Source organism: Eulemur rufifrons, chromosome 24 (assembly GCF_041146395.1).
Source record: "Eulemur rufifrons isolate Redbay chromosome 24, OSU_ERuf_1, whole genome shotgun sequence".
In the NCBI taxonomy this organism is placed as follows: Eukaryota; Metazoa; Chordata; class Mammalia; order Primates; family Lemuridae; genus Eulemur; species Eulemur rufifrons.
Window position 1 is genome coordinate 20,864,662 of NC_091006.1, and position 26,804 is coordinate 20,891,465.

At 40.7% G+C, this 26,804-nt stretch overlaps 1 protein-coding gene across 1 annotated transcript in view; it reads left to right on the plus strand.

Annotated features, from left to right (window-relative positions):
• BTC (betacellulin) overlaps positions 1 to 26,804 on the plus strand; it is a 102,378-nt gene that overhangs the window by 28,918 nt on the left and 46,656 nt on the right. The window contains exon 3 of the mRNA XM_069456976.1: positions 15,349 to 15,530. Coding sequence (XP_069313077.1) covers positions 15,349 to 15,530 — 182 coding nt within the window. The remainder of the gene's footprint in view (positions 1 to 15,348; positions 15,531 to 26,804) is intronic.

The following is a 26,804-nucleotide window of genomic DNA, read 5'->3' on the forward strand; positions in this document are numbered from 1 at the left end:
TACCTTTTTCTGCAATTGAAAGCAGAAACCATTCATTCTTGCATAAATTCTTTTTAGCAAGCTTGTGAGGTAGGCGGAATTCACCTGAGGTCTAGTAACCTTCATTCCTCCTCCTGCTGGTGTTTCCTCGCCTACTGTGCCCTCCCCTCCTCTACCCTGCCCCCCCCTCCCCCAACTAAGCTCTCTGCATCCTTAGGCTCTGCCCTCTTTAGCAAAGCCTTAGTCTTACAGAAGAGACAGTAAGTGTGAGGGTGTGATAATTGTGATAAGTGTGTCTCCCCCAAATTCATATATTCATACTGGAGACCCTAACCCCCAGTACAGAAGAACGTGACTGAATTTAGAGATGAGACAAAGAGGGGACTGAGTTAAAATGAAACCATTAGAGTGGGCCTGAATTCAGTCTGACAAGTGTCCTTATAACAAGAGGAAATTTGAGCACAATAAGAGACACGAGGAATATGAACACACAGAGGAAAGACCACGTGAGGACACAGCAGAGAAGACGGCCATTTACAAGCCAAAAGAGAGAGGCCTGAGGAGAAACAAAACCTGCCGACATCTTGATTTTGGACTTCCAGCCCTCAGAACTGTGAGAAAATAAACTGGCTTTGTTCAAGCCATCCAGTCTGTGGTATTTTGCTCTACAGCCCTAGCAAACGACTACCGTTGTGAAGTAGGAAACATCTGGCATCTTGTGGGACTGGAGAGTGACAGACGAGGAAGCTGGTGAAGAAGGTGACAGCCAGGTCATGTTGGACCTTCTTAGACATTTTGAACTATATATTAAGAGAAGCCAGCAAGGGGTGCAAGTAAGGAATGGGGTGGATCTGATTTATGCTTTAGAATTATTAATATCACTCGGGCTTTAGTAGATCAGACGGAGGGGGCAAAAACAAGCGGGGAGACCATTCTGGGGCTTGCTGCTGCCTCGAGATGATTGTGGTTTGACCAGGGAGGTGTCTGTGGAGATGGAGAAAAGTGGATGAATTTGAGTTGTGTTATGAAATAGATCATGTATTAGTTAGCTACTTCATAATAAATTAGCCCAAAACTTAATGACTTAATGCAACAGACATTTGTTGTTGCATGGTACCTGTGGGTCAGAGATTCATGAGCAGCTTATTCAGGTGGGTCTAGTTCAGGGCCTCTCATGAGGTTGCAGTTAAGATGTTGATTAGAGCTGCAGCCACCTAAAACCTTAACTGGGGCTGGAGGAGCCATTTCCCAGGAGACTTGTGTGGTCTCTGGAAGCCTCAGGTCCTCGCTGATTATTAGCCGGAGGCTTCAATTCCTTGCCATTTGGACCAATCCAGCTTGATGGCTTTTCCAGCATAGCAACCAACTATAGAGCCAGGAATCTAAGAGAGTAATGATGCTTCAATCACCTGGTCACGCTCTGTCGCCTCCACTGCTTTCTGTTCAATAGAAATAAGTCACAAGGTCCAGACCACACTTGAAGGCAGTGGAATTGTGGTCCACCTTTTGCAGGGAGAAGTGTGAAGGATTTGTGGACACATTTTAAATCCACTACAGACAGAATCCTGTTGCTGAAGTACAGGCTAGAAGCAATGATGCTTGCGACAGTACAGTGGTGGCAAGATACACGGTGGGGGAGGATAAAATAAATCTGATAAATTTAGGAGCTATAGTAGAATCCCTGGCATTTGACGATTGGATACTGGAGATGAGAAAGATGGAGGGACATTAGGATATTTGGGTTTCTGGCTTGAGCAGTGAGTTAAATTCTGGGGTCTTTAATGGAAACAGTCACTACAGAAAGAAGAGCAGTGTAATAGTGGAGTGTAGGGAAGAACATCACGTCTTTCTTTGGAGACATGTTGACTTTTGCAGGGCCCAAGAACATCACAGTGGAGCTGTCCAGCAGGTGTGTTTTTATCAGTCTGGTCTGGGGATTTAGGTTTGGGAAGTTGCCGCCATTCAAAGGTCAGTAACATCTAACAGCAGTTTTTTTCACCCAAGGGTTCCTTGGGAAGGAGGAAGAGCCATAGATAGAAGATGAAACTTAGCACGACACCAGCATTTAGGGAATGACCAGTGGAATCGTAACCTAGGAACAAGGTAGAGAACAACTGTCAGAGAACTGGGGAAGTGCACGATCATGAAAAGGAAGTGAAAAAAGCAAGTTTAAGGCTAGAGATAGTGGTTCTTTTTCTAAAAACTTCAATTATTGACATTCAAGCATCCAACAGCTGTTTAAAGGGCATTTTTTATGCAAGTGGCTTTCCCCAATGTTCCCAAAATTACACTGTGGAGATGGCTTGATATCTTCCTTTATTCTTGGCTCTTAAAACCAGATTCTACTTGACTGCAGCGTGGTCCTCCCTCCCTCTGAGAAAGTTAATCGACACTCTCTTCATCAAGCTGCATGAGGTCCCCACCCTCCTTCTCACTCCTAAAGTTCTGTTGGCTTAAGCTTTGGTCTTAACATTAGGAATTCAAGGACCTGATATCTTAACCTAAGCCACTGCAATAATAATATTTTCCCTACAGCTATTTCCTTAAAACTTCATTTAAAAAATCTTCCCTTGGATGTGTTAGCTTATTTTTGCAATTCCTGGTTGGTTTCTGGGTTTTAAGGAATTACAGTATCCTAGAGTTGAAAGAACTTTCATGGATCACCTTCCTCCTCGTTTAAGATCCCTTTTATAATATTCTCACCAAAATGATCATTCAGGATGCTTAAAGACTTTCGTGAGCTCATTGCCTTTCAGGCAACCCTTCTATTGTTTATTGGATTGTATGGTGATTTTTGAACATGGTCTTGACTAGCCCACAATGTGGGAATTGGACACAGGTGCTCCCTGTAGATGTCTGCAAGGCTTGGGGAGCCAGAGGCATCCATTTGAGGGACTGGTAGCCGAATGCCCCTTCTGGGCTGACTTCATGGTATGGATGCAGGGCTTGGTGTGGTCTTGGCATCTTTTTGCAAAGATGAAGGTGGATTGAGTGAGGTGGTATGGCCCTCTCAGCCAATACCCATCTGCAGTGCACAGATTTCCTAGACTGTTGAGCTGAGAGCTCTAACTTTGTCTCTGAATCTATCTTCTTATAACTTTCACTCATTGATTCTAGTTCTGTGAACTACAGACGATGGGATAAGTTCCACTGTCTTTTTTTTTTTTTTTACCATAAGTCATTCCACATATGAAGAGAGCTATCACATTGTTACCTAAACCTTCTCTTCAGGGACACCTTATTATTTGTTAAAAGTACATGATTTTGATACTCTACTGTTCTGTTCTCTCTCCTTCTAGATAGAGTTGAGTTTGTCTTTGCCCCTCTAATGTGTTGTGATTGTGAGGTATGAGTTTTCCATAACTGGACACTCACTGTATTTCCATGAATGTAGACTGAAAGTCATTCACTTCTTTTATTTTGCCAGCTGCATTACCCAATCATTTAAAGGGAAACTTGAAATCATCTAAAATACTTGACTTAACATGCATCATATTTTGTACAATTTAATTTTCAAATATAGGTTCAGGACTTTTCCTTGACTCTTGTGTTTTTTTTAACACCTCTTTTGGCTGTAAGAAGGATTTAGTACTTAGCAGATGTTAATATCCTTATCCTCAAACAGAGGACTGCTGATTCTTTGTTTCTATTTTTGTTATGCATATAGATGTTTTCTATAAGAACACTAATATTTATAAAAAGCCCTTTTAATTGGCCTTTGCATATTCTAGACTAAGTCTCAGTTCCATTTCATAATGGTGACACAAGTGTGAGGGACCCTTGTATTTTTTCTTACTTCCTTTTTATCCGTCTAGTTCAGTGTCCTAGCCCCAGCTGTGGCATCACTGTGTCAGCCATCGTGAAGCTTTCTGCATGTACCAAGTATCTTGAGAATAGCTCTTAGCACATCTTTGGCAACTCCAAGTGCATTTGAGTTTGGAGCATCCTTTCCTCAGAGGCAGGAAAAGGAGGCAAGGAAGTATCTTATCCATAAAAGCCAGAAGAAATAATGATGACTATCCCAGGGCAAAATGGAGGGGTTTCTCACAGCAACCACTCTTCCTGGCTTCCTGACTCCCTGTTTAGCTACAAAATAGAAAAACCCAAAGACATCTAATCAAAGTATTTCATTTTGCTGCAGACTTTGTCTCATTGTGAGCTAATGAAAAAGTACATGCATTTGCATGAAATGTTTGGCTGCTTCCAAGGAAATCAAAACCTACTTTGGAAAAGATTCAGCTGTGAAGCCAGTGTATACAGAGAATTTGGGGGAAATATAAAGCAAAACAAATTAGTGGCCCTAAACCCAGGTCCAATGAAAGACAAGGACGTTTCTCCAACGTCCTTGTGCTTGATCTAATTGATGGTATTTATTTTTTGTTTGTTTATTTGGTAAGGCCCATTCTTCCTAGTGGCCTAAGGAAAAACAGAGTGGCTGAGTATAGATAGGGCTAAGAGTGGATTCCCTTCCACTCCTCCTCCCCGCTGGGTCTAGTTCTGTTTGCTCTAGTTTATACTGCCATCTGGTGGTCAGGAACGATCAACCACCCCCTTGCAGTGAAGAATTCTATAAAAGCAAAAGGCTTGGCCATTTCGTGATCAGCTCGTGCCAGTAAATCCTCCAAGGCACGATTATTTATGTTCCTTTCCTGTTGTACATAGATCAGAGTGTCTGTCTGAGCTTAACCATGCTTATCAAAATCTTTAAAAATATTTAAAATACTTTGACCTAACACTTCCACTTTTATAAACGTATCTCGTAGAAACATATGGAGACAGATTTATGTATAAGCATGTTTCTCAAAGTATTATTTATAACAGCAAATTTGGAACTATCCCAAATGTTCAAAAATAGGGCTTGTTAAAATTAGAGTGTTCTGTAACACTGTTCACTCATGCTTTAGAAGAACAGTTAATGGCATGGGAAAATGTGATATCTTACGAAGTGAACAAAACCAATTAAAAAGCAAGTCAAACTTCACAATCTCAGTTTTTGTTTTCTGTATTTTTCCTCCTTTCAACGGCATAGGTATGCATAATAATATTTTTAGAACCAGAAAGAAACAACATTATAAATATTTTTTCAATACCATTTTTTTCAAAGTAATAAGTCCTTTAAGATATCTCCCCTGGAACTTTGTCAAATAAACATGCTCCTATGGAATACTGGTGCAAAGGGCTATGAACAATTGCTTCACTGTTCTTAGGATCAGGAATAATCCAGGAAGCTTGAGCATGCAGTTGCCACTTTAGGTTTGCTAATGAGTCCTGTGGCTAAGACAAAAAAGCATGTTATTTCTTGCATGACCCTAAAGACTCATTAGTTTGTTTTGAGGCTCGTATTTTGCCTCTGAGAACTGTCCAGGGGGTTGTGGAAGAAGATGCAATTGAAATCACTGTGCAGTATATGCAGTAACCAGAGCTCTATTTTATGATTGGACATAGTCCATTTCTTTTTTTTTTTTTTTTTTTTTTTTTTTTTGAGACAGAGTCTCACTCTGTTGCCCAGGCTAGAGTGAGTGCCGTGGCGTCAGCCTAGCTCACAGCAACCTCAAACTCCTGGGCTCAAGTGATCCTCCTGTCTCAGCCTCCCGAGTAGCTGGGACTACAGGCATGCACCACCATGCCCGGCTAATTTTTTCTATGTATATATTTTAGCTGTCCATATAATTTCTTTTATATTTTTTTTTTAGTAGAGATGGGGTCTCGCTCTTGCTCAGGCTGGTCTCGAACTCCTGAGCTCAAACGATCCGCCCACCTCGGCCTCCCAGAGTGCTGGGATTACAGGCGTGAGCCACCGCGCCCGGCCGACATAGTCCATTTCTTAAAGTGTTTTCAAGATGTGGCTTTGAGATTTTTCTTTGCACAATGAAAAGGTGTAAATTGACTTCTTTGCTTGCTTCACTGATAATGGGTCAGCCCAGAAAAAGAAGGTCAAAGGCGATCTCACAGGTTTCCTTAAATAAGAATTAGGAACAGCTGCCCTTGGGTGCTGGGAGCAGCTGTGTGGGTAGCCACACCTGCCTGGAAGGTGTTCCTCTTACGGAGATTTCTGTTTGCATTTGTTTGCTTGGTATTGTTAATACATTTGGACATGATTTCCATAGACATGGTTAATGTGCCACTTTTGTCTATTCCAAGGGCACCAGGTGGTAGCTCCAAGAAGAGAAAATCATTTTCAGAGCTCCCTGCTGGCTTGATCAGCTATTATACTTTTTAGTTCTCCTAATGAGATGGTTAACCTGTTTTTTCATTTATCCATTTGGTCAACCACACTTTGATGGCTGTTACCATGCAGTTTATGATTTTCACACTTATAGGCATTAACACCGTTGCTATTAGATTGACAAACAGGAACTCAGCGAATCCTCCAGCTCTAGCTGGAAATAAATCTACTTATAGATCTTTCCCTGAATTATTTCTGCTAAATTCATGGCTAGAACATAGTCAATGTTGTTGCTTAGAAAGAAATTGAATAAACTCTGACTGGAACCTGTGTGTGCTTATTAAATAAATATACAAAGACAAATTGACTCAATCATTCATCTATTATCCTACCAGATTTTTAAAATAAATATACACAGCATACTATGTTGAGGTTAATGTTAAAAATTTTTAGTTATAGAGTAGTTCTTCCTCTTATGTTGGGCACAAGGTCAAGTTCTGTGTTTGTCATCAGATCTTTAAAGTGTGGTTGGAGGGGAGTGTACCGGTGCCAGAGGTCCAGAAAATCAAGGACAGAAAAATTTTCTTTTCAGATTTAGACCTTCCGTAAGCCTCATCCGTTCTGACTTCAAATACAATTTTAACCTTTAAGAAATTGCTCCCATTGTATTTCTGCCTAATGTACTTGGCTACTTTCTCAGCTTTATCGTTCATCATAATTTTAAGAAAAAAATTTCCTTCTTTTTTTGATCAAGGAACCTACACAGAAAAAACATATCTTTACATAAGTGTCTTAAGCCTACCTTATTAACCTAGAACTTCGGAGATTAGTAGTCCATGGATTTGAAAGTAAAAAATAAGTTATGTTTAAATGGGTCTATTCCCATGCTTTATAAATTGAGGGACAAGTAGGAAAAAAGTAGATAGGCTCACAAGACATGTTAACATAGTAATAGTTGCAATACACTGAGTCCCACTACAGTTTGTTTTCTGCATCGAACAGCTGCTTATGTGTGTTAATACCATCTAAGGTATTCTCTTTCTTCAGCCTCTATCACTCAGTTAACAGTACCATCCAATAGAACTTGCTGTGATGATAGACAAGTGCTCTACCTGAGCTGTCCAATATGGTGGCTCCTAGGCACGTGTGGCCATTGATGACTTAACATGTGACTACTGCAACTCAGGAACTGAACTTTCAGTTTTATTTAGTTTTAATAAATTTCAACGTAAGTAGCCACGTGTGGCTAGTGGCACAACTCTAGTTCATTAACTGGCTTTATGATCGTCATAGTATTAGCATGAACTGCAAATATCTTTTTAATTTACTTGTTTCCTTGTTAATTGTCTTCTTAGGAGGTTGCAAACTTGCTGAGAAACCTGGTCTGTCTTTTTCACGGTCATGTCTTTATTACTTAGAACAGAGCTTGGTACGTAGCAGGTACCCACATTATTTATTTAAAATGTGCAAGAATGCTGTTATTATGCATGCTCTATGGATGATGAGGAGCAAAGAGGGAAGAAGACTTGAGAAACGTGGCAGAGATTTGAACCCAGAACTATCTGACTCAAACTCTGAATCCTTCCCCTCCACCTGTAGGCCACAACTATACCCACGCTGTACTTCAGACCTGCGAGGGTCAAGCCCCAAGGATGGAAATTGTTTTGGTGGAGTTAACACCCAAAGCTGAGTAGAGAGTCCCTGATCTACTTTGGTTGCTAGCATTCTGGGCAGGAATCTTTCAAGCATTTGAATTAAGGCTCTCTTCCAGAAGTCTGAATATACACATGTTACTGCTCAGGTTAATACTTTACCCTAGAATTTCCCAGATTGTCCATACACTCAAGAATTCTAGTGCTCTTTGAGATATTATGAATTGCTCTTCTGGGCAGGAGGAGGTCTGGAAATGTTTTTTCCTAAAATGTATCTATAATATATATGTAAGAAACAAATTATATATATTTTTTGGCTGTTCTCATTAGTTTGAGACAATCTGCTTTAAAAAAAAAAAAAAACAAAACGTGTGCCAAGAGTTCTAAGAAGCTACATGTAGGAACCCCCCGAGGTTTGGTTTGTGCATTGAAGCAGGGTGAGGACTTACAAATACATCTTTATGTTAATGTAGGCAGTCTAATTATGATTGCTTGTCTACATTATCTGGAGTGGTAATCTTGCAACACATTTGCAACATTATCACCATATAATGAGTTAAACACTCATGCTACACAAATGTATTCCTTATGGTATCTATGCCTGAGAGAAGCCTTAAATAAAAAGTATTCAAATTGATTTAAATAAAATCTTTCACAAGGAAGTGAACAACTGTAGCCTCTGCTTTCTTAAAAATTGAGAAGTGGGCTTTTCAATAGGAAATAAAGACTTTTTCAATGGCAAAATATAAGACCTAAATATTGGGAAACCTCAGTTTTATGTTCTTATCCAAAGCAGGGTTTTCATAGGAAGCTATAATGGAATCAAAACATAGGACAGACATAAGGCTAGGACTGATAGATGCTCTGACTTGACAATAGCATTTCTAATACTAAGCAGTATATATGACTAAAATAAACTACTATTTTCATTAAAAAATAAAAATTTAGAATTAATGATGTTTTGACCTGATGTACATTGTATTTGACATTTCTCAGTGAGGGTCTATAATGCTAAAGCGCATCCTAGAGGAAGGTTTGGCCTGGCTCCGGTCCTAATCTTTCTTGAGAGGTGGCGAGGACCAGATCCAGGGTCGGGGCACTTGGATGCTGAAGTGGAATATCTTGCACGTGTCATCAGCAGGTCTCTAGAATTGGCAGGTTCAGCGTCAGCCAAAGTTCTTAGAGTGCACGAAGAGTCAGCCAAGAAAAACCAAATCTGATAACATCAAAGATAAGAGCAGTCTCAAAAATTGGAGAGAGCCGAAAGTGTGAGGCAATTTAATGAAATGAGAGCAAGCTGAGCAGTGAAGTAGCTTGAAGCTAGTTGGTCAATGCATGAGCTGGGGGTGTTTTATTTTATTTGAAATAAAGATGTAGAAGGTGGCAGTATTGGGAAAACAAACCAAGAACACAACGCCTTCCTCTTCTTCTCACTATGCAATTCAAATCATCCTTCCATTTCTCACTATGGAAACCTTGTTGAGGTTCACTTTCCTTCTGTATATAATGCTGACACTAGCAGTCTTCATCTCATAGGGTGACTGTGAAGATTAAATTATTATAATGCCATAAATCATTTAGACTAGCACCTGTTACAGGTTGGTGTTCCATAAGTACTGGCTGCTGGGCAAGAAGATTCTGGGCTATCATCCTGAACAGAGCCAGATGAAGGTAGGGTAATATACTAGTTACACATGTGCTTTGGAATCAGACATATCTTGGAAAATTTACTCAACTCTTCATTAGTAAAGCAGAGATAATAATTACCTTATTGGTTTGCTGAGGTGAAATTAAATAATATATATGAAGTACTTAGCACTTTGCTGCCTAGTATAGATTTAAAACTACATAAATGGAAGGCCTGTGGCCCGAGTTCATTGGCTGGCAGCCATAGGGTAGACGGGTTTAAATGTGGAGGAAAGATCAACACTTTACAACTTAACAAAAGCCAACATGGGTGTTGATCCATGGCTTGGAAGACCTAATTTTCAAAGTCCTTCACATTGATATGCCAGTGCTATACAAATGTACAAGGTACTTATGATCACTAGGGTTATAATAACCTCTCATTATTGGACCTGTTTTTCCTACTGCCCCGCCTCAATGCAGTCTTAACATTTATTTGAGCTGCATAGAAACAACAGCAACACCAAATTATCAAGGTCACAATTAGGGAGGCTTTCCAGAAGTGCCAATATTTTATTTCAAGTTCCACAAAAGAAGCTAATTTTTGTAGAAAATCTCTGATGGAGACATAGGTGTCTCCCTTTTTGACAATCGCCATTTTTTTTTTTTTTTTTTTTTTTTGAGACAGAGTCTCACTCTGTTGCCCAGGCTAGAGTGCTGTGGCGTCAGCCTAGCTCACAGCAACTTCAAACTCCTGGGCTCAAGTGATCCTCCTGCCTCAGCCTCCCAAGTAGCTGGGATTGCAGGCATGCACCACCATGCCCGGCTAATTTTTTCTGTATATATTTTTAGCTGTCCATATAATTTCTTTCTATTTTTAGTAGAGATGGGGGTCTCACTCTTGCTCAGGCTGGTCTCGAACTCCTGAGCTCAAACGATCTACCTGCCTTGACCTCCCAAGTGCTAGGATTACAGGCGTGAGCCACCGCGCCCAGCCTGTCAATCGCTATTTTTTACTTCTATTTATTTTAAAAAGTTCATGACTCAATAGGGTAGAATGAGTTGGAAAGGAATCCTGTGAAAAGGTAATGGGCAGTTTGCTGGCTGGTAAGTCTCTATGGTGGATGAAGGGGAAAGAGATGTTGTGTTTGACATTACATTTCAGGACTTTTGCATCCCTGGAAGGTGCACGGAACCTCCTCTTTGAGTGTGAAGTAATACGGAGCATTGTAAAAGGGAAATGCCATTTTTATACCACCCCTCGGTGGAGAAAACTCACTCTATCCTTCAAATGTTCTCAAACATCCAGTTTGTGTATCTTTTTTTTTTGTTTTTGATTGTTAATCTAAAGCATCACCTTGAATGTTATCAGTGTCCTAATAACCTTAATAATAAATTATTGATTATTTTCTTCATGTGACATAGTTTCTGGTTTAGATTTAATTTCTTTTTTAAAACTCCAAAGAATCATATTTAACAAATAACTTTTCCTACCAAAAATTTTTAATAATATAAATTAAAGCCCTCGTGGTGGCTGTGTAATATGTCACATTTTTAATGTGAGTAGGCTGAATTACATTTCCCAGAACTTGCTTTCCTCTGTGTTTCTGCTTCTATTAATAGTTGTGCCTGTAGATTCCAGCTGGTTCTTACTCTTCTCCACCTCACATCCATTCCCAACTGCCAGGTCCCATTCTTGTAAAAAAGTTCATATATATATGTGTGTGTGTTTGTGTATACTTATGTAACATATTTCTATGCATATTTTATTTTTTCTCTAGTGCTCTGCTTTTCTGGTTGAATACTAACTGATAAAGTCCTCCTTGACCAATTCTAGGCCTTTCTCCCAAGAAGTCTACTGCTACTCATGTGCAATCATCTAGATTTTGTCCTATTCATGTACCTCAATACTACCCAAAGTGTTTCTCACCGTGCCAGGTGCTTTCATGTGATTTAGAAGAGAGAATGGAAGTGCAGATTCCTTGTGCCGTCTCTTTTGAAGTGTCTTTTCATTGCTATCAATCTAGCATTACATTTCTAGATTACAATCTAGACTTACATTTCTCCGTTTTTTGCTGAGCTGACAGTGACTACTCTCCTTTCTGTTAGCAGTTAGTCTAATTAAAATTTTCTGTTAGTAACTTGAAGTTTCTCCTCCATTGCTTAGGGATTGTTTATTCAATTATCTTTGAAACCACTGAATAACATAGGTTATCTGGATTCAGATGAGCAGTCAAAAACCTCATCCACCTGTCTATTAGCCTCCTTTTTGCTAAGTGGTTTATAGTACTGCTGTTCACATTTGGGCTTTCTATTTCCCATTGCACTGTTTAGGTCAAGGGTGAACACTTGTATGAATAATTGTAGACCAGGAAAAAAAAAATAGTCATTTATACATTTCTTACTTTCTTTGCTTTATCTTGTTTCCAGTCTCGTTAGCCTCAGTGGAAGTCCACGGTTGGGATGTAATATAAATTCAAATTCTTGAAAATCTAAATTGTGTAAGACATAGTAGTAGGTATTGTGGTAAAATGTTAAGAAATTATAAAAAAATAATCTTTGCTCTCTAGTTTAGAATCTAGTTAGGAAGATAAAGCATAAATATGCAAAAACCTAATTTATAACAAAAGACTTCAGTTACAGCTCAACAAATGAATGAGATATTGCAAAATGGCGTGTGATGGATTGCCTCGTGACAGCAGAAGGTCTAGAGAGGTTGTCTTCAGTTGGTGTTGGGATGGGGCTGTGAAGATGGGGGTGGTAATACAGGAGAATAAGCCGAGAAACTTCTTCAAATTCTTCACCGCCAGTGTTCTACCTCCTCAACCTGACTGAGAAGCACTGGCTAAAAGAAAAGTGCATCAGTTTTTTTCTTTTCTTTTCTTTTTTTTTTTTTTTTTTTAGCAAAACTGAATTTCTCCTTTTAAATTATGTCTCATATTTGCTTCATGTCTCTCAATAGCCTCCTCCTGCATCGTGAGTTTCTTCTCAATTGTCTAAACCCCAAAGAGCACAAGTTTCAAAATCACTTTCACTTATAGTCAGCAGTAGAATATCAATCTACTTGCTTTCTTATAATGGTATTTTTTTTCTTCATGATTATTTTATATTTACTATTCATGCTGAAAATATTCCTATGCTTCCAAACTTGATTTAATTGTCTCTGGGGTATAATTGTGGCATTAATATTTTTGCAAGTTCCTCAGTTATTTTCAGATACAGCAAGAATTGAGAACCATCGTACTAAAGATGCTTTAAAAAAGTTGACCGACTGCAATTGATTGTTTACATACCTCTTATCCTATCCTCACAATTAGATTATAAGCTTGTCAAGGGAGAGATCCAGGTCCTTTTCATCTTTGGGATTAATGCAGGTCTACAAGCCATTAACCACAATTCCAAAACCTCAAAGCCCCGAAAATGGAAAATTGTCCCTTAACTCATTTGAAACAAAACCTGACCTCAACTAGGATAAGGTTATTTATAGCCTTTGTTTATTCTACTTAGTATGGATGCTTGTTTTACTGCAGAATGTTAATGTGTTTGATTCTGGGGTGCTGCCCCAGACTCTTTGAGGGTGTTACATATTTTAATACACACACACTGAGTATAAAAAAAAATCTGAATTCTGAAACATATCTGACCCTAGGGTTTCAGAGAAGATATCGTAGAGCAGTATTTATTGGTTGAGATTTAAGAAAACTGAGGTCTTGGGGGATAAGGTAGAATTTAGAATTTAGGTTAGTCCTTCTCAAACCTGATAGAATCACCTGGGGAGACTGGGCACTAGAATTTTTTTTTTCAGTTCTCCAGATTATCCTACTGTGCAGCCGACTCTACAATTCTCAGTTGGGAGCTTGCCTACCCTTCCCCCAATCTGGGGAAAATTTTCAAATGACATATGACCCTTTGGAGGCGTGCCTCCATCCCTTCGCACTACTAATGTGAGCCAGCACATCTGCCATGAGTATGTTGAGGCCCTTAGTTGTGTTTGCATGGAAAAGATCGAGAACCACTGATTAAGATATTGGGATGGAGGAAGGCAGTTCTAGGTTGTGAAACCAGCGTGAGGAAAGTGGAAAGGCTGGAAAACACAGAAACATAAAGAGAAGAGAAAGCAGATTGGATTGACTGAGGGGTAAGGCTGGAGAGAAAGTTAGGTATCTGACATTAGAACCTTCAAGCTTATTTTATTGTCACTAGAATAATTTTGTTTGTGTATTTAGACATTTTAAACTAAAATTTTCTATATTTACTGTTTCAAATAAAAATTTTTTTTCATCTTTCTCTTTTTCAGCAGTAAACAGGCTCACAGTTTCAAAATTCCTTTAGCAATGCTTTGTTTCCATGGTGGTCTCACTAAACGTCTCTGGTACCGGGGATGGGATTTGATGAAATGTTGTGAAAACTCACAACAGAAGAGAGCAAATCACCCACTGGAGAGGGTGGTGGAGACGTCTGTGCTGTGAAATAAATCTCCTGCGTGCCAGGGAACGCAAGAAGTTATCGTGCATGAGGCTTTGCATGTCGTGCTGGCTGCTGTCCACGTTTGAGCGTTTGTGCTTCATGGGAGGAACGTCATTCCTGTGAGCTGTATTAGACACCCACCCTATTTTAATTTATAGTGCCATGTCAGAGTCATAAATTATAAGCTTTAAAAACCAGCCTCAGTAAGGACAAACGAACTGGGTCATGCAATGTGCATCATTAACATATTCAGGCTGTATATGTCTCCTAAAGGTATGTAAAAGAAAATCTAAAAAGAATTTTTTTCTCTTTGGAATCTTAACACAATGAACAAATGTCTCTAAAATGTAACAAAAGTGCTTGGCACAGAATAAGTGTTCAAAAATGTTAATTATTGTCATTGTTAATGGTATTGTTGCGTTTTTGCTGGTGGCAGAGAGGTTGGTGGCCTGCACTGTATATAAGATGACTTGCAGACTGGATAACAGGCACTTCACAAATGGGACAGCTCCCTCCCCACAGCTGTCACATTGCTTGGCTCAAGTTTGCCATGTCATTCTCATTAATCTTGAGTTGGGACCAACTACGTGATCAAGCCTGGCTTAGGGAAGGACACTTGAGTATTTCAACTTGAGCAGGTTGGGTACTAGAGAGGAAGAAACCTGGAAGAGGCAGCTTGGTATGGAGGAGTCGGAGCCTGGACTCCTGTGCGGGTTCTGCTGTAGACGAGCTGGAGGGCCACTGCGGGTTGCTTCACAGCCCTGGGCTGTCATTTCCTTGTGAGTAAAATGGAAAAGTCAAACTAGATGACTGCTGGAGTCTTAATCATCTCTAAAGCTATTTGTTTGTGAGTTTAAGGAAATCCAAGATTAGGCCTCAATGGGAGACTTGGAAGATTTCCTGCTTGAAGGTCTACACCGGGGATTGGCCAGCTGTGACCTTACCCAGCACACCCAGCCTGGCATCTTTTTTTTTTTTTTAATGATCCACAAGCTAAGGATATTTTTCTCTTTATAGTTTTAAATAATTATATTTAAAATGTTTATATAAATACATGCATAGCATCATTAATTTTGCATCTTTTTGACCACAAAGCCTAAAATATTTACTATCTGACCTCCCATAGAACAAGTTTGCCGACCCTGGTACTATTCACGTTCCGCCTAGGGAGTTCAAATAAAAATTTCATGGTGACTTTTCTTCTACTCTTCTTTCCAAGATGAATGGCTATCTTAAATTTTCCCCTCAGTAAAATTAATTGTTCCCTCTGTTTCCTTCTTAATTCTTTAAAAAAAAAATCTTATTTTATGGGAAGAATGACTCACTTTTGACAAATAGTTATCAAAAATTCTTAGTCTTACAATTTCTGTTTGACTCTTTAGATTGGCAATGGGCTCAGCCTTTTCTATTCCTTTTTGGCTAAGGAATGCTTTTTTTTTTTTTTTTCCTTTTTTAAAGATTTACACAGCACAGCTCTCTTTTTTGGGGGGGAGAAGCCAACACAGTCCGTTCTGTCCTGGGATTTTCTATGCTGGAGTTGGGTGACATGCTTTTTCGTCTTCTGATCGTGAAGAAGGAAGAATACGAGGTTAATGCTGTCAGTGGTCCTGTCGCCGGCGTGTGCAGCGGCCAGTCTACCGGTAAAGGAATGAAGCGGATGGAGAGAGAGAGAAGTCAGGACGAAGGAGCAACAAAGCAGGAGAAACAGTGGCCATCCTGGGCCCCTGCTTCATGCCGCTGCCCTTTCTGCTCGCGTGAGCCCCAAATTCCCCCTTGGCCCAGGTTAGCTGGAGTTGGGTTTCTCTCACTTGTCGTCAAAATTGTTCCTAAGAAGACCATCCATCTTCTCAGAATGTGAACCTCAGAACTAGAGTGTGATCTTACTCAGAAATGGAGTCTTTACAGATAGAATTAGTTCAGGATTTCAAGAAGAAATCGTCCTGGACTTAGGGTGGACCTAGTCATCCAATGACTGATTTCCTTGTATGAAAAGGAGGGACATGCATGGAGAAGAAGGCAGCTAGAAAGTGCTCAGAAACTGCCAGCCAGTGATTACTGTCATTATTCCAGTCCTTTCTCTCCAGGTACTGCTGCTCATTCCCACAGAAGAGCCTGCTGTCACCTTGAACATGACATCTATAAAATCCAACATTACCTCCCTCCCCAAACTGGCCTCTAGTGCTCCTTTCCGAGAGTGTGTATTCCCCGATCATGCATACCTGAGACCTAGAAGACGTGCTCTTCTGCTTGCTCCTATGAAGACATCAGCAAATTCTGTGCAGTGTCTTTCCCACTTGTTGCTTCCTTTAAGTGTCCACTATTAACATTCTATCAAATTAGAGTTACCAGCAGGTCACACAGGACTTAATATCTATACTCCCAGCTGTAAGTTACAGTTAAAATAGTGTGTATATGTGTGTGTGTGACTACAGGTGTACCAATCTGAATATACATAGGAAAATGTAATTACTTATGTAACATGTTCCTTGAAATCTTCATTATTTAATATAGGATTTCAATTTTATTTTGCTTCATCCTAAAACAAAGACTATTTTAATTTAAAATTCATGTGTTATATTTTATAAGGTTTCAGTACATGGGAACCACGTCATATCCAAGTAGGGGGTCTTAACAAGCAAGCTTGTGTGCACACTGGTCTCATACTTCGAGGATCACTACTAGTACCTGACAAATGAAAGCCGTCCTGACATCTGCTTCTTCAGTGATGACAGATCGTAGCATGGATTAGACGTGGCAGTCTGGAGAAAGTGTATGTGGGCTCTTTTTCTCCACGTGAATATATTTATAGTGCATATTTTCCTATTCATGTTCAGACATCTTCAGAACTTGGCAATCCCAGAGGCATTAACCCATGCACCTAAGTAATAGCCTGCATTTCTTAATTCAAGGCTCAGCAATCAGAAAAGTGTGGTTAGTGACCTGGCACCTTGGGGATTTGCCTAGCTTCCTTGGCTACATAATCTGTCTTGGACATCACTGCTGAGTGCATTTTCCTCTGGGCCACTCGCAGGGGCCACACCTCTCAGGTGCAGTCAGCTGCCTTCTGCAATGACTGTCACTCTAGAACTATAAAATAGCTAATGACATACTGCTGTCCTATATGCTACCCGAGTCAGTGTGACTTTAATTATTTCTCCTGGGATGAGTTCAAGGGCTCAGAGAGTCTCAGAAAGCTTGGAATAAGGCTGTGACTTAATTTGCAGCCAGACAGGGCGTGACGGATCCCCAGTAGGGCTTAGCAGCTGTGGCCTATCCGCATTGGAGCAGTGATGTACACAGATGTTGCTATGGTAACCTCCATAACTCAGAGGGTGTGGGAATTTAGGGATTCCCAAGGGAACACTGCATTTCCTTGCACCAGGCCGTTGTAACCTGGCATTCACAAGCTTTCAAATACAAGCTGGACCAATTAAGATCCCCAAAAAATCACGAATCCACGTGCAAGAATCACGTGAACTTATATAGAGGAGCTTGTGTGTGTGTGTGTGATGGGGATTTTTTCTAGTATTTGTGTTAATGTCTTACAAAGCAGAACATGATCCATGTACTCCGTCTTATTTATATTTCCTAGAATTATAGCAGTTTCCTTGCTACCAAATTTATCACCAGAACTCCAAAGTTTTCTTTTCTTTACACTCTGCTGTTATTCCTTTGCAATAATCTCAACTTTAGTGTCTAAATTTTAACAATAATTTAACTGGTTTGTTTAACAAGAATTATTGAATAGCTACACTATGTATAGAACTGTACTTTATGGTTGTACCTCATTTATGAACAAATGGTATGGAAGGAGAAGGATTCATTTCTATTGATGCTGTGATATCTAGTGTTTCCTTGTGTAGTTTCATCACTTAAAATCTCTACCTACCTTGAAAAATCAAAGGGTCTGATTTAGTAACGTAGATATGCAGGAGAATGTATGTCAATTTATAATGTCTGAAAATGAAGAAAATTCTTTATCTGGTTGATAATAAATTGTCCCTCAGACCTAGACATTCCATTAACAAAAAAGTCATTCATCCATTCAACACATATTTATTGAACATGTACTTTGCTCAGGGTGCTGGTCCTGGGCATACAATGATGAGTGGAACAATTAGAATTGCTGTTTTCATGAGCTTACAATCTAGTGGAGGTGCGAGACAGCAAATACATAAACTAAAATAAATATACAATTGCAACTTGAAAAACACATGCACAGTTTCAGTATGTATGTCCCACTTGAATAAAATTTATATTAAAAACTTTTATTACAAAACAACATTACATAATTTTCAAGTATACATATCAGTCTAAGTAACCATTGCATAGTTAGAGAATTAGAAAATACTGATACTTTCCAAAGACATTGGGTAGCAAATCTTGTGAGTGGTGGGAGGAATGCAGGTGGGGGTAGGGAAAATGTGAGTGGGAAGAAACTGTGAGTGTGAAAAGTGAATGGGATACATTAAAGAAAAGCATGGCACGGGCCAATATTGATAGTGTACCATGAGCTCAGGGAAAAGATTGACCCAGTTGTGTGCACCGGAGTCTGAAGGAAGACAACTGTATTTATCAAAACCCTAAGAGTCCCAGGCCCTGGAATACAGCAAAAAACTAAGAAAACACAGCTCCTGCCCTCAAAGATTTAAAGGTCTTATGAAGAGACAGATAAATGTATTTAACAAATAGGTGCCCAAATAAGAATGAGTTAAAATTCTGATAAATGCTATAGCAAAAAGACATAGGTTACAATGGAATAAGAGGGAGCAGAGAAAGTGTCAGACTATGACTCCTTCTTCAGTAGACCTGGAATAGATGAGTTTACAGGACAGAAGTGTTAGATAGGTGATTTGGCAAATGGCCTGAAAACATAAGAATAAGACTAGGAGTGTTGTTTACACAGCAGAGGAGGCTAAATGACTCTGACTACAGGATATTAAAACTTGAGATGTTGCTGGCCAAATTGGATTTCTACCCGCCTATTTCATACAATATTTGGTATCTGCCTATTGGTTTTGCCAATAGGGCAGAGATTATTTGGGGTTGGGGGTGAGCAAGGAGGGTGTGAGAGTAGAAATACCACCTTATTAAAAAGGAGATTGTCTCTCCCTTGTCTGCCTCCTGAGTCTGATAAAAATTGTTAAGGGCACAATCATTAGAAATTCTCAGTATTTATTAATTAATTCTTTGTGCAACATGAGAAATACAGGTTACTGTTCACCTAAAAGCAACTATAAGATTTAGAAGTCTCTAGGAAATAGTACACATGAGGACTGATTTAAAAGTTAAACATTTTCCTGTCCCCTTTGTGTATAACTAATGGGCTTTTGGTATAAAATATACATGATCCGTGGCCATAATCTCAAAGTGGAGTCAGACACGAAGACATGTAAGACACCAACATTCCACTTAGGAGCACAGAATTTTCTATTAAGTTTTAAAAACACAAAGCCTGTGAAAGCTGGGAAACTTCAGCCAAAGAGAACCCTTGAAAGAATTTTAGCTGCCATCTGTGGATCTATTTCAGTGGCAGCAACATTAATGGACTGAAAATCCAAAGCCATTAAAAATGTCAGGTGTAATAAAAGGTGTGACGTGTGTGAGCAATGCTTAACAGACGGCTTCTGGAGAGGTTTCATGGGTTGTTAATCTCATGTTGATAAACGGCATCCAAAACAAGTACTTAGCTCTTCTGGTTAGGAATAATCTCTATCTGGGTATGCGAGGGGGATGTGTGTTGTGTGTTGACGCTTCCTGAGGCGAATGAGTATATATTAATAGGATGGACCGGGTTCTTCCCTAGTTCCTTCATTCTGTGACTGCAGGCAAGTGAGTGAACCTCGCTGTGGACTGGTTTTGTCACACGTACAATCAGGAAGTGATGGCTGTACTGCTGTGATGGTCTGTTTGTTAACTTCAATGAGTAACCTCTTTCCCTAGTGACAGTTATACTTTGAGCTGGCTTTCTCAGGGACATCTTTTTTCAGTACCGGGGTACCTACTAAACAAAATGAGCCATCTGTGTGCAGCTTGGCGAACAGGAACCCAGGACTAAGGAAGGGAAAGTATTTGGAGATACTTGGCCTCAGCTGCAGCAGATCCTGCGGAAGAGCTCCTCCTACTCTGTGCAGAATGCACCTTCTGAGACAGCCGTGGGGTGGGCCACTTGGATCTCCCCTAATGGAAGATTCTGCATTCCAGCTGCAGAGAAGGCAGTTAGCTGACAGCCTCCAGCTGCAGGAGCCTCAGGATCCACCAAAGCTTTTGAGATGAGGCCAAGCCCTTTCTGGGCGACTCTCAGTCAATGAACAGGCAGAGTGGGGTTCATAGGGCCTGAATGCCCACTGGGTGGGCACAGACCTGTCGGATCCGCATCCCAGTCCAATTCTGCTTCCTCCTCCCTTTCCACAGCTGGCTGCTCAGCGTTGGGGCTGAAAGGCTTTTTCTGCCAGTCCTGCTTCTTTCCTTTTTGTCTTTCAAGGGCGTCCTCTCCCTCCCCCAGCTTTCCAGTGAACCTTTTGCATTTCCAAATCCGTCTCAGGGTCTGCTACCTGGAAAACCTAAACTGACCTACTGGGTTTCCTGTCCTTTCCTGCCTAACGAGTGGCTGCTGCTGCTTTACCACCTACAGCCTCAGCCTTGCTCTAGTCTCCCCTCACTCTAGTTAAGATTTAAGAGACCCAGTCATAGATTTATAGCCACTTACTGACAACACCCAATCCAGATCAAAGCCCCGCTGCCTGAAACCCTCCTCCAGAGTTTCCTAACACAAAGCCCAGATCCTATAATGAGTCCTTTCTAGCACTCTCACTGGGAAGACCCGCAGTTCCTCATGGGGTATGTTCTTCCTGGATGTGGAGATAAGAAATTTAATTTGCTCAGCTACAAGTATGTTCTTGGTGGTCTCTGGCTAGAGAACACTGATAACAATATTCTTGCAGATAATTTATCAAAGAGATTACTGCATTCTCTATGTCCATTCATTTGTTCATTCTACATACATTTTTTGAGGACCTCCTTTGTGCCAGGGACTGCTGGACATGGGAGGGTTTAAGATGGAATATGTGCTGCTGGCCAAGGAAGCTTTGCAGCAGTAGCCGTGACGGCCACCGTGCGTTGCACACGGCTCTACGCTGGGCGCTGTGCTCAGCGGCTCCGTGCTGCACACAGATGGTCTCTGGTCTCTACCGTATCCTCCAAGGTAAGGATTACTGTTTGAATTCTGCAGATGAGAAAGCTCAGGGTCAGAGAGGTTAAACAAACACAGCTGGAAAGTGGCAGAAGTAGGATTTGCACAGCTCCAAAGTCCAGGAATTCTTTCAGGGAGGTTGAACTCCCTGAAATCAGGCTGTGCACAAAACTGCCTCATTTCACTCCAAATAAGGTTGGCCATCCATGGAATGTAACAAAAATGATACCTAAAATTTATCATTTAAAAGCAAGCTTTTTTATTAAGGGGGGACTTATGTATGTTCAGAACTATGAAATCTTGTGATAAAACTTGCTGTGGTCACACATCCCCTTTCAGTTTAGTTAAGAATAATAATTTCATTACTGTTTGTTATATTAATATTAATATAATTAGGACATTAGTATATAGTTATATTAGTCAGATTTGACTTCCATAACAAAATATCAGAGTGGATGGCTTAAACACCAGGAATTTATTTTCTTACAGTTCTGGAGGCTGGAAAGTCCAAGATCAAGATCCAGTGGGTCAAAGCTCCAAGCGTGCCCATTCCCCAGACAGCTCTGACTCGGGGGGATAGGCGGTACATGGGCAATGTATGTAATCTGAACTTTTGTACCCCCATAATAAGCTGAAATAAAAAAAAAAGATCCAGTGGGGTCTGGTTTTGGGCAAGAGCTCTCTTCTTAAGTTACAGTCATTTGCCTTCTTGCTACCTGCTCCCCTGGCCTTTTCTTGGTACGTGTGCATGGACAGAGAGAGAGAGAGAGGGAGAGAGAATGCAAGCAAGCTCTCTGGTGATTCTTCTTATAAGGGTATGAATCCCATCACGGGGAACTGACCCTAATGACCTCATCTGACCCTAATAATGTCCCAAAGGCTCCGTCTCTGAACCTCATCACATTGGGAAAGAGGGCTTCAACATGTGAATTTGGGGGGCGGAGAGTTTACAAACATTTAGTCCATAACACACAGTCTCATCTCTGATGAAACACCTGACATTTTAGACTGTTTCACACACGGCACACAGAGTTCACAGGAGCGTGAGGAAATAGCCTGCAGAAGAGAATGCACTCTGAACTTTCTTGTTTCTTCTTCCTAAATGCAATGCAGTTGCAAGCTCTACAGACTCTGGAGTTGTGCTGTGTTTAGTGTGAGCCTTTCCTGAATATTTCATAAGCAGTCCCACCGCCGTGGAAAGTGATGAGGCCACTGGGGAAAAGGTGGTGACACCACCGTCTAAGCCAATTCCGGTTTTATCAATGGACTGGAGCAGGTTCCCGCAGCTCAACAGAAGGCAAAGGGAGAAGAAAAGACAGAGCACAGGGCCTCTCAAATGCCTGCAACAGATAATAGGATATTCTAACCAAATCACACTCCTTTTAAACCCTGTAACTCCTCGTTATAAAATTCTCAAATCAAACATGTTAGATTTTCCTTCTCTTTAATTTTAAAATTAAATATCAAGTGCACATAAAATAATATTTGTAACATATATACAAATCAAAGAATAATTAATACGATGAATACCTTGCACCTGGCCCCAGCTTGCAAAATGGAATATTCACAGAATTTTGATGCCTCCTGCGTGCCCTTTCCAAGCCAATCCCACCGCTCTTCTCTCCCCGAAGGTAACCACTAACCAGAATTTTGTTTCTTTTCTTTTTTCTTTTTTTTTTTTTTAAATCCCTTTGCTTTCTTTGGCCCTAACAATCAGAAGTCCAAGAGCAAGAATAAAAATGGAGGCCCATATATCATGGTGTAAATATTGTAAAAATAATTAAGCTAAAAAATGTTAAATAAAATATGTTCTATCTTCCTATCTTAATAAATATACATACATAACAACAAAATAAATTTGTGTCAGGCTATGCTCTGTGAAAAGCTGCCTGATGTGTTTCCCTTACTCCAGATGTGCACTGCACAGAGGGAAATGCTGGACTAGAGTTTTCCTGGGTCCAGAAGGTCCCTGGATGACCAAACCAGCCTCAGCAAAGAGAAGCTGAGGATATGGTCAAATTTTCTAGGTAACTAGGTGAGATATAGATGTACCCGCCCCCCAAATCAAGAAAAGTTCAGAGAGACCACCCTAGAGATAAAAGGTTTCTTCTAAACAATAAGGGATGTGTCCACCAGAGGAAAAGCCAGAGTTAATGATCTGCCAGGCTCTGAAAGTTCTAGGCTAGCTTATGACAGGGCAAGGTAAGTAAGAACTTCACTGTTTCCCTTCCATTATCCTTTATCTAACCCCCCACACTCCTGTCTCCAGCCCCAGAGGCATCAGAAACACCACCTGGCTGTGGAGGGAGGATGTGAGGGGAAGGGACAAGCGGCCAACCACACTCCTCTTCCCCAGCTTCAACCTTGCTCCTGGCAGCTGGACCCGGCTAGAGGAAAAGGGAGAAGTTTCACCTTTAAACGACGATCCGATGTCCTGATTTCGAACTGAAACTTTACTCTGAGACTTTAAGTAAATAATCAGATTTTAAGTTATTTAAGGCATTTAAAAGAATTATGAAAAGAATATTTTGAATTTTTTTCCAGGAACAAGAAGAACAAAACAAACAAAAAAAACAAGGACTATGAGAGACAAAAAATAAAGTTGTTTTGTAATTGCATCCCATGAGGTGTTCCTGGGTTATATTTGGTTAGTGTCACTGTAGAAGCTGTGTGCCTCGGGTGTAATTTGAGAAACCTTTTCACCGTTAATGTTATCCTTTTTATTTGATTGCTCAGGCTGACAATCTGAAACTCAGGGGATCCAGGTTTTGTCGAGCCTGAAGTCTCTGGCCTCTTCTGTACCTGTCTATGCCTTTCTTCACGGGCTAAGTGTACCATTTTACTATTCCATCTTTATGTGGCTCTCTGATCCTCTTAAACTGGGAGTGTTTTGGGCAGGCTTTGGGTGCAGCACATAGTAAGTGCTTGGTGTGTGCACAGAAGTGATCGCCTACAGGAGCAAGATTGCCAGGGAGATACATGAATCCAGGGTAGAGTTAAGGAGGGGGTCCTGGGCCACTCATTCTGATTTAAATGTCCAGGGTATGGGTAAGATTGTCTGGGCTCAAATCAGGGCTTGAGTTAACAGGTAAAAGGTATTGTGTGGCTGGCATGTAGTAAGAATTCAATAGATCTCAGCTACTCTTATTATTCTTGTTATTATTACTGTCATTCTTCAATTTACTCTTCTGTCCCTGAATTATACTGTACGTTCTGAGAGCAGAGACTGGTCTTATTTTATATGATAGCCCTGAGCCTTGCAATGTACCTCACACACACTGGATGCTTTTCCCTGACCACTGAATAAATGAATTGAATGTATCTTGGTGTGAAGGGAAGAGCGGGAGAGACCTCTCCTGCTGTCTCTATGCTGCAGATGTGTTTTATGCTGAAAGAGTGGGGTTAGGGAAGCAGAGCTGTGCCCAGGTATGTGACAACATGTCTCACAAGATAAACTGAGGGTACAAGAGGACCACATTTGGGAGAAATCTTCAGCAGTAGTACTGCAGGCTTTTCTTATTCCTTGTCTCTTGGCATACAATTTGAAGTTCCACTGACCTTCACACAGAATTCTGGTAATGAATTCAACTCATCTTTGAACAGAAGGTGATAAAAGTAATACTGCACATCAAGAGAGCAGAGGAATTAATGAAGTAATTAACCTTAGTCAGCATGTTATGTGACCCTGGCCCAAGGAACTGATAACAAAACAAGGAAAAATGCTTGATCCAAGAATAGAGTATACGATCAGGGAGAAAAGGGGAGGATATCTGAAAGCCATGCTAAAAGGGCAGTGACAGAAAAAAAGCCTTATGGAACTAGTTATCAGAGTCTGTCCCCATAGAAAGGAACGGGCTGAAATTTGGGCTAAAGACAATCAGGGCATTGCAATGGTAGTTCTGGTGCAGGAAAAAAAAAAAAAAGCTGCAATTCTTTTTTTTTTTTTTTTCCTGTTTTTCCCTTCCCTTCCCTTCCCTTCCTTTCCCTTCTCTTTCCTCCCTTCTCTTCTCTCCCTCCCTTCCTGACCTGTTTCGGCTTCAGCATGTTATTTAGCATCCACTGTTGGCAGCTCCCTGGAATCATCCTTTTATATGTGATCACCCCTCCCCTGGCTTCCCCATTTTTGTTGGCAGGAAATCAAGAGAGACTCTCTGGCTTTAATGTAATTTAGGAAAATCCAGAGATTCAGGTGGTCCAGATATGACCCTCCCTTGAATTCCATGCCTCTGTCAACAGGTATGAAGATGGTAGCCCCAGGCTCTGTGAGCTCCCAGCCAGAACCCCGACCTTTCTCCATATTCTGTCCTTTCTGCCTCATCTCTGTGGTGTTCCTTGAGAACGTCAGCCCTGGTCTTAAGTTTATTTGAATGACATGGGCAGAATTTTTTACCTGGAGGAGCTTGAACTTTTTAACTGTCCTGTTATTAGGCAGGATTGGAATCAGCATACCCGATGGACATCTTTCATTCATCCCTACGAATTGTTCAGCAATACAGACGGAGTGTCTACAAGTCCTAAGACCCATTTGGCACTGTGCACAATGTTAGGTGTATGAGTTGGTACCCATGGTCTGGTTAAGGAAGAAAGGCATGGAAACAAATGAAATCAATGCAGTGACTTTACTGCTGAGCTAGAAGTTTCTTCAGTATATACCAGGGGCACAGAGGAGGCAGGAATACCTTCTAACAGGATTTGGAAGCTCAAGAAAAGGTGACATCCTGAGAAGTGGGAGGTGTTTATCAGGTAGATAAGAGAGCACAGGCATTCAGGTCAGGCAGTGGGAGATGTTTGGCTCCACGGCCAGGAAGCTGCAAGTAGCTCAGATAGTTCGGTGTGCATGAGAGTGGGCCGTGTGTGGGCAGGGTCAGAGATCCAGGCTGAGGGAGGGCCAGGGGCTGGATCATTACAGGCTTTATATACCTGGCTAAGGAGTCTCAACCTACTGGCAGTGGGGAGGTAGTGAAGGGCACTCATCAGACTGGCAACATGTTTATTCACTTATCCATCCACTGCTTTATTAATAAACATGTATTAAACATGTGACATGCCAGGCATTCTTCTAGGCATTGGGAACATCTCAATAAACAGATAAAAACTGTGTTCCTATGGAGTTTACTTTCTACTGAGGGAGACAATACATATTATCAATAAGTAAATTATAAAGTATGTGAAAAGGCCATACATGCTATGGAAAAATATGGAGCAGGTCAGGGTGGAATGAGCGGTCCTGGGGTGAAGGAAGAGTTGCAGCTGTAAATCAGGTGGTCACAGATTGGAAGGAGAGAAAGAAGTAATGATGCAGATTGTAGGGAGGGAGGGAGGGAGAGAGCATGCAGGGGAATGACATAATCTAAATTAAAGGTCAAGGGCATCACTAGGCCACTGAGTTAAGAGACCAGTTAGGAGATGATGTTGGTTTGGACCAGAATGGTAGCAGCAGAAGAGGTGGGAAAATAGTGGATTCTGGATATATCTAGATTTTTACTGCAGAATGATCAGCCTTGGAGAAGCATAGAAGATAAAATTTTATATGGGGTTAACATTTATCGAGTGCTTACTGTGTGCCAGGTACTAGTCTAAATGCTTTCTGTGCATGCACTCATTTATTTCTCATAACAATCCAATAAAGATGGTGCCATTATTATTTCCCACTTTACATGCGAAGGAACTTAAGCAGAGAAGTAATATTGGAGTCAGGAAAATCAGTTAGAAGAGTATTCCA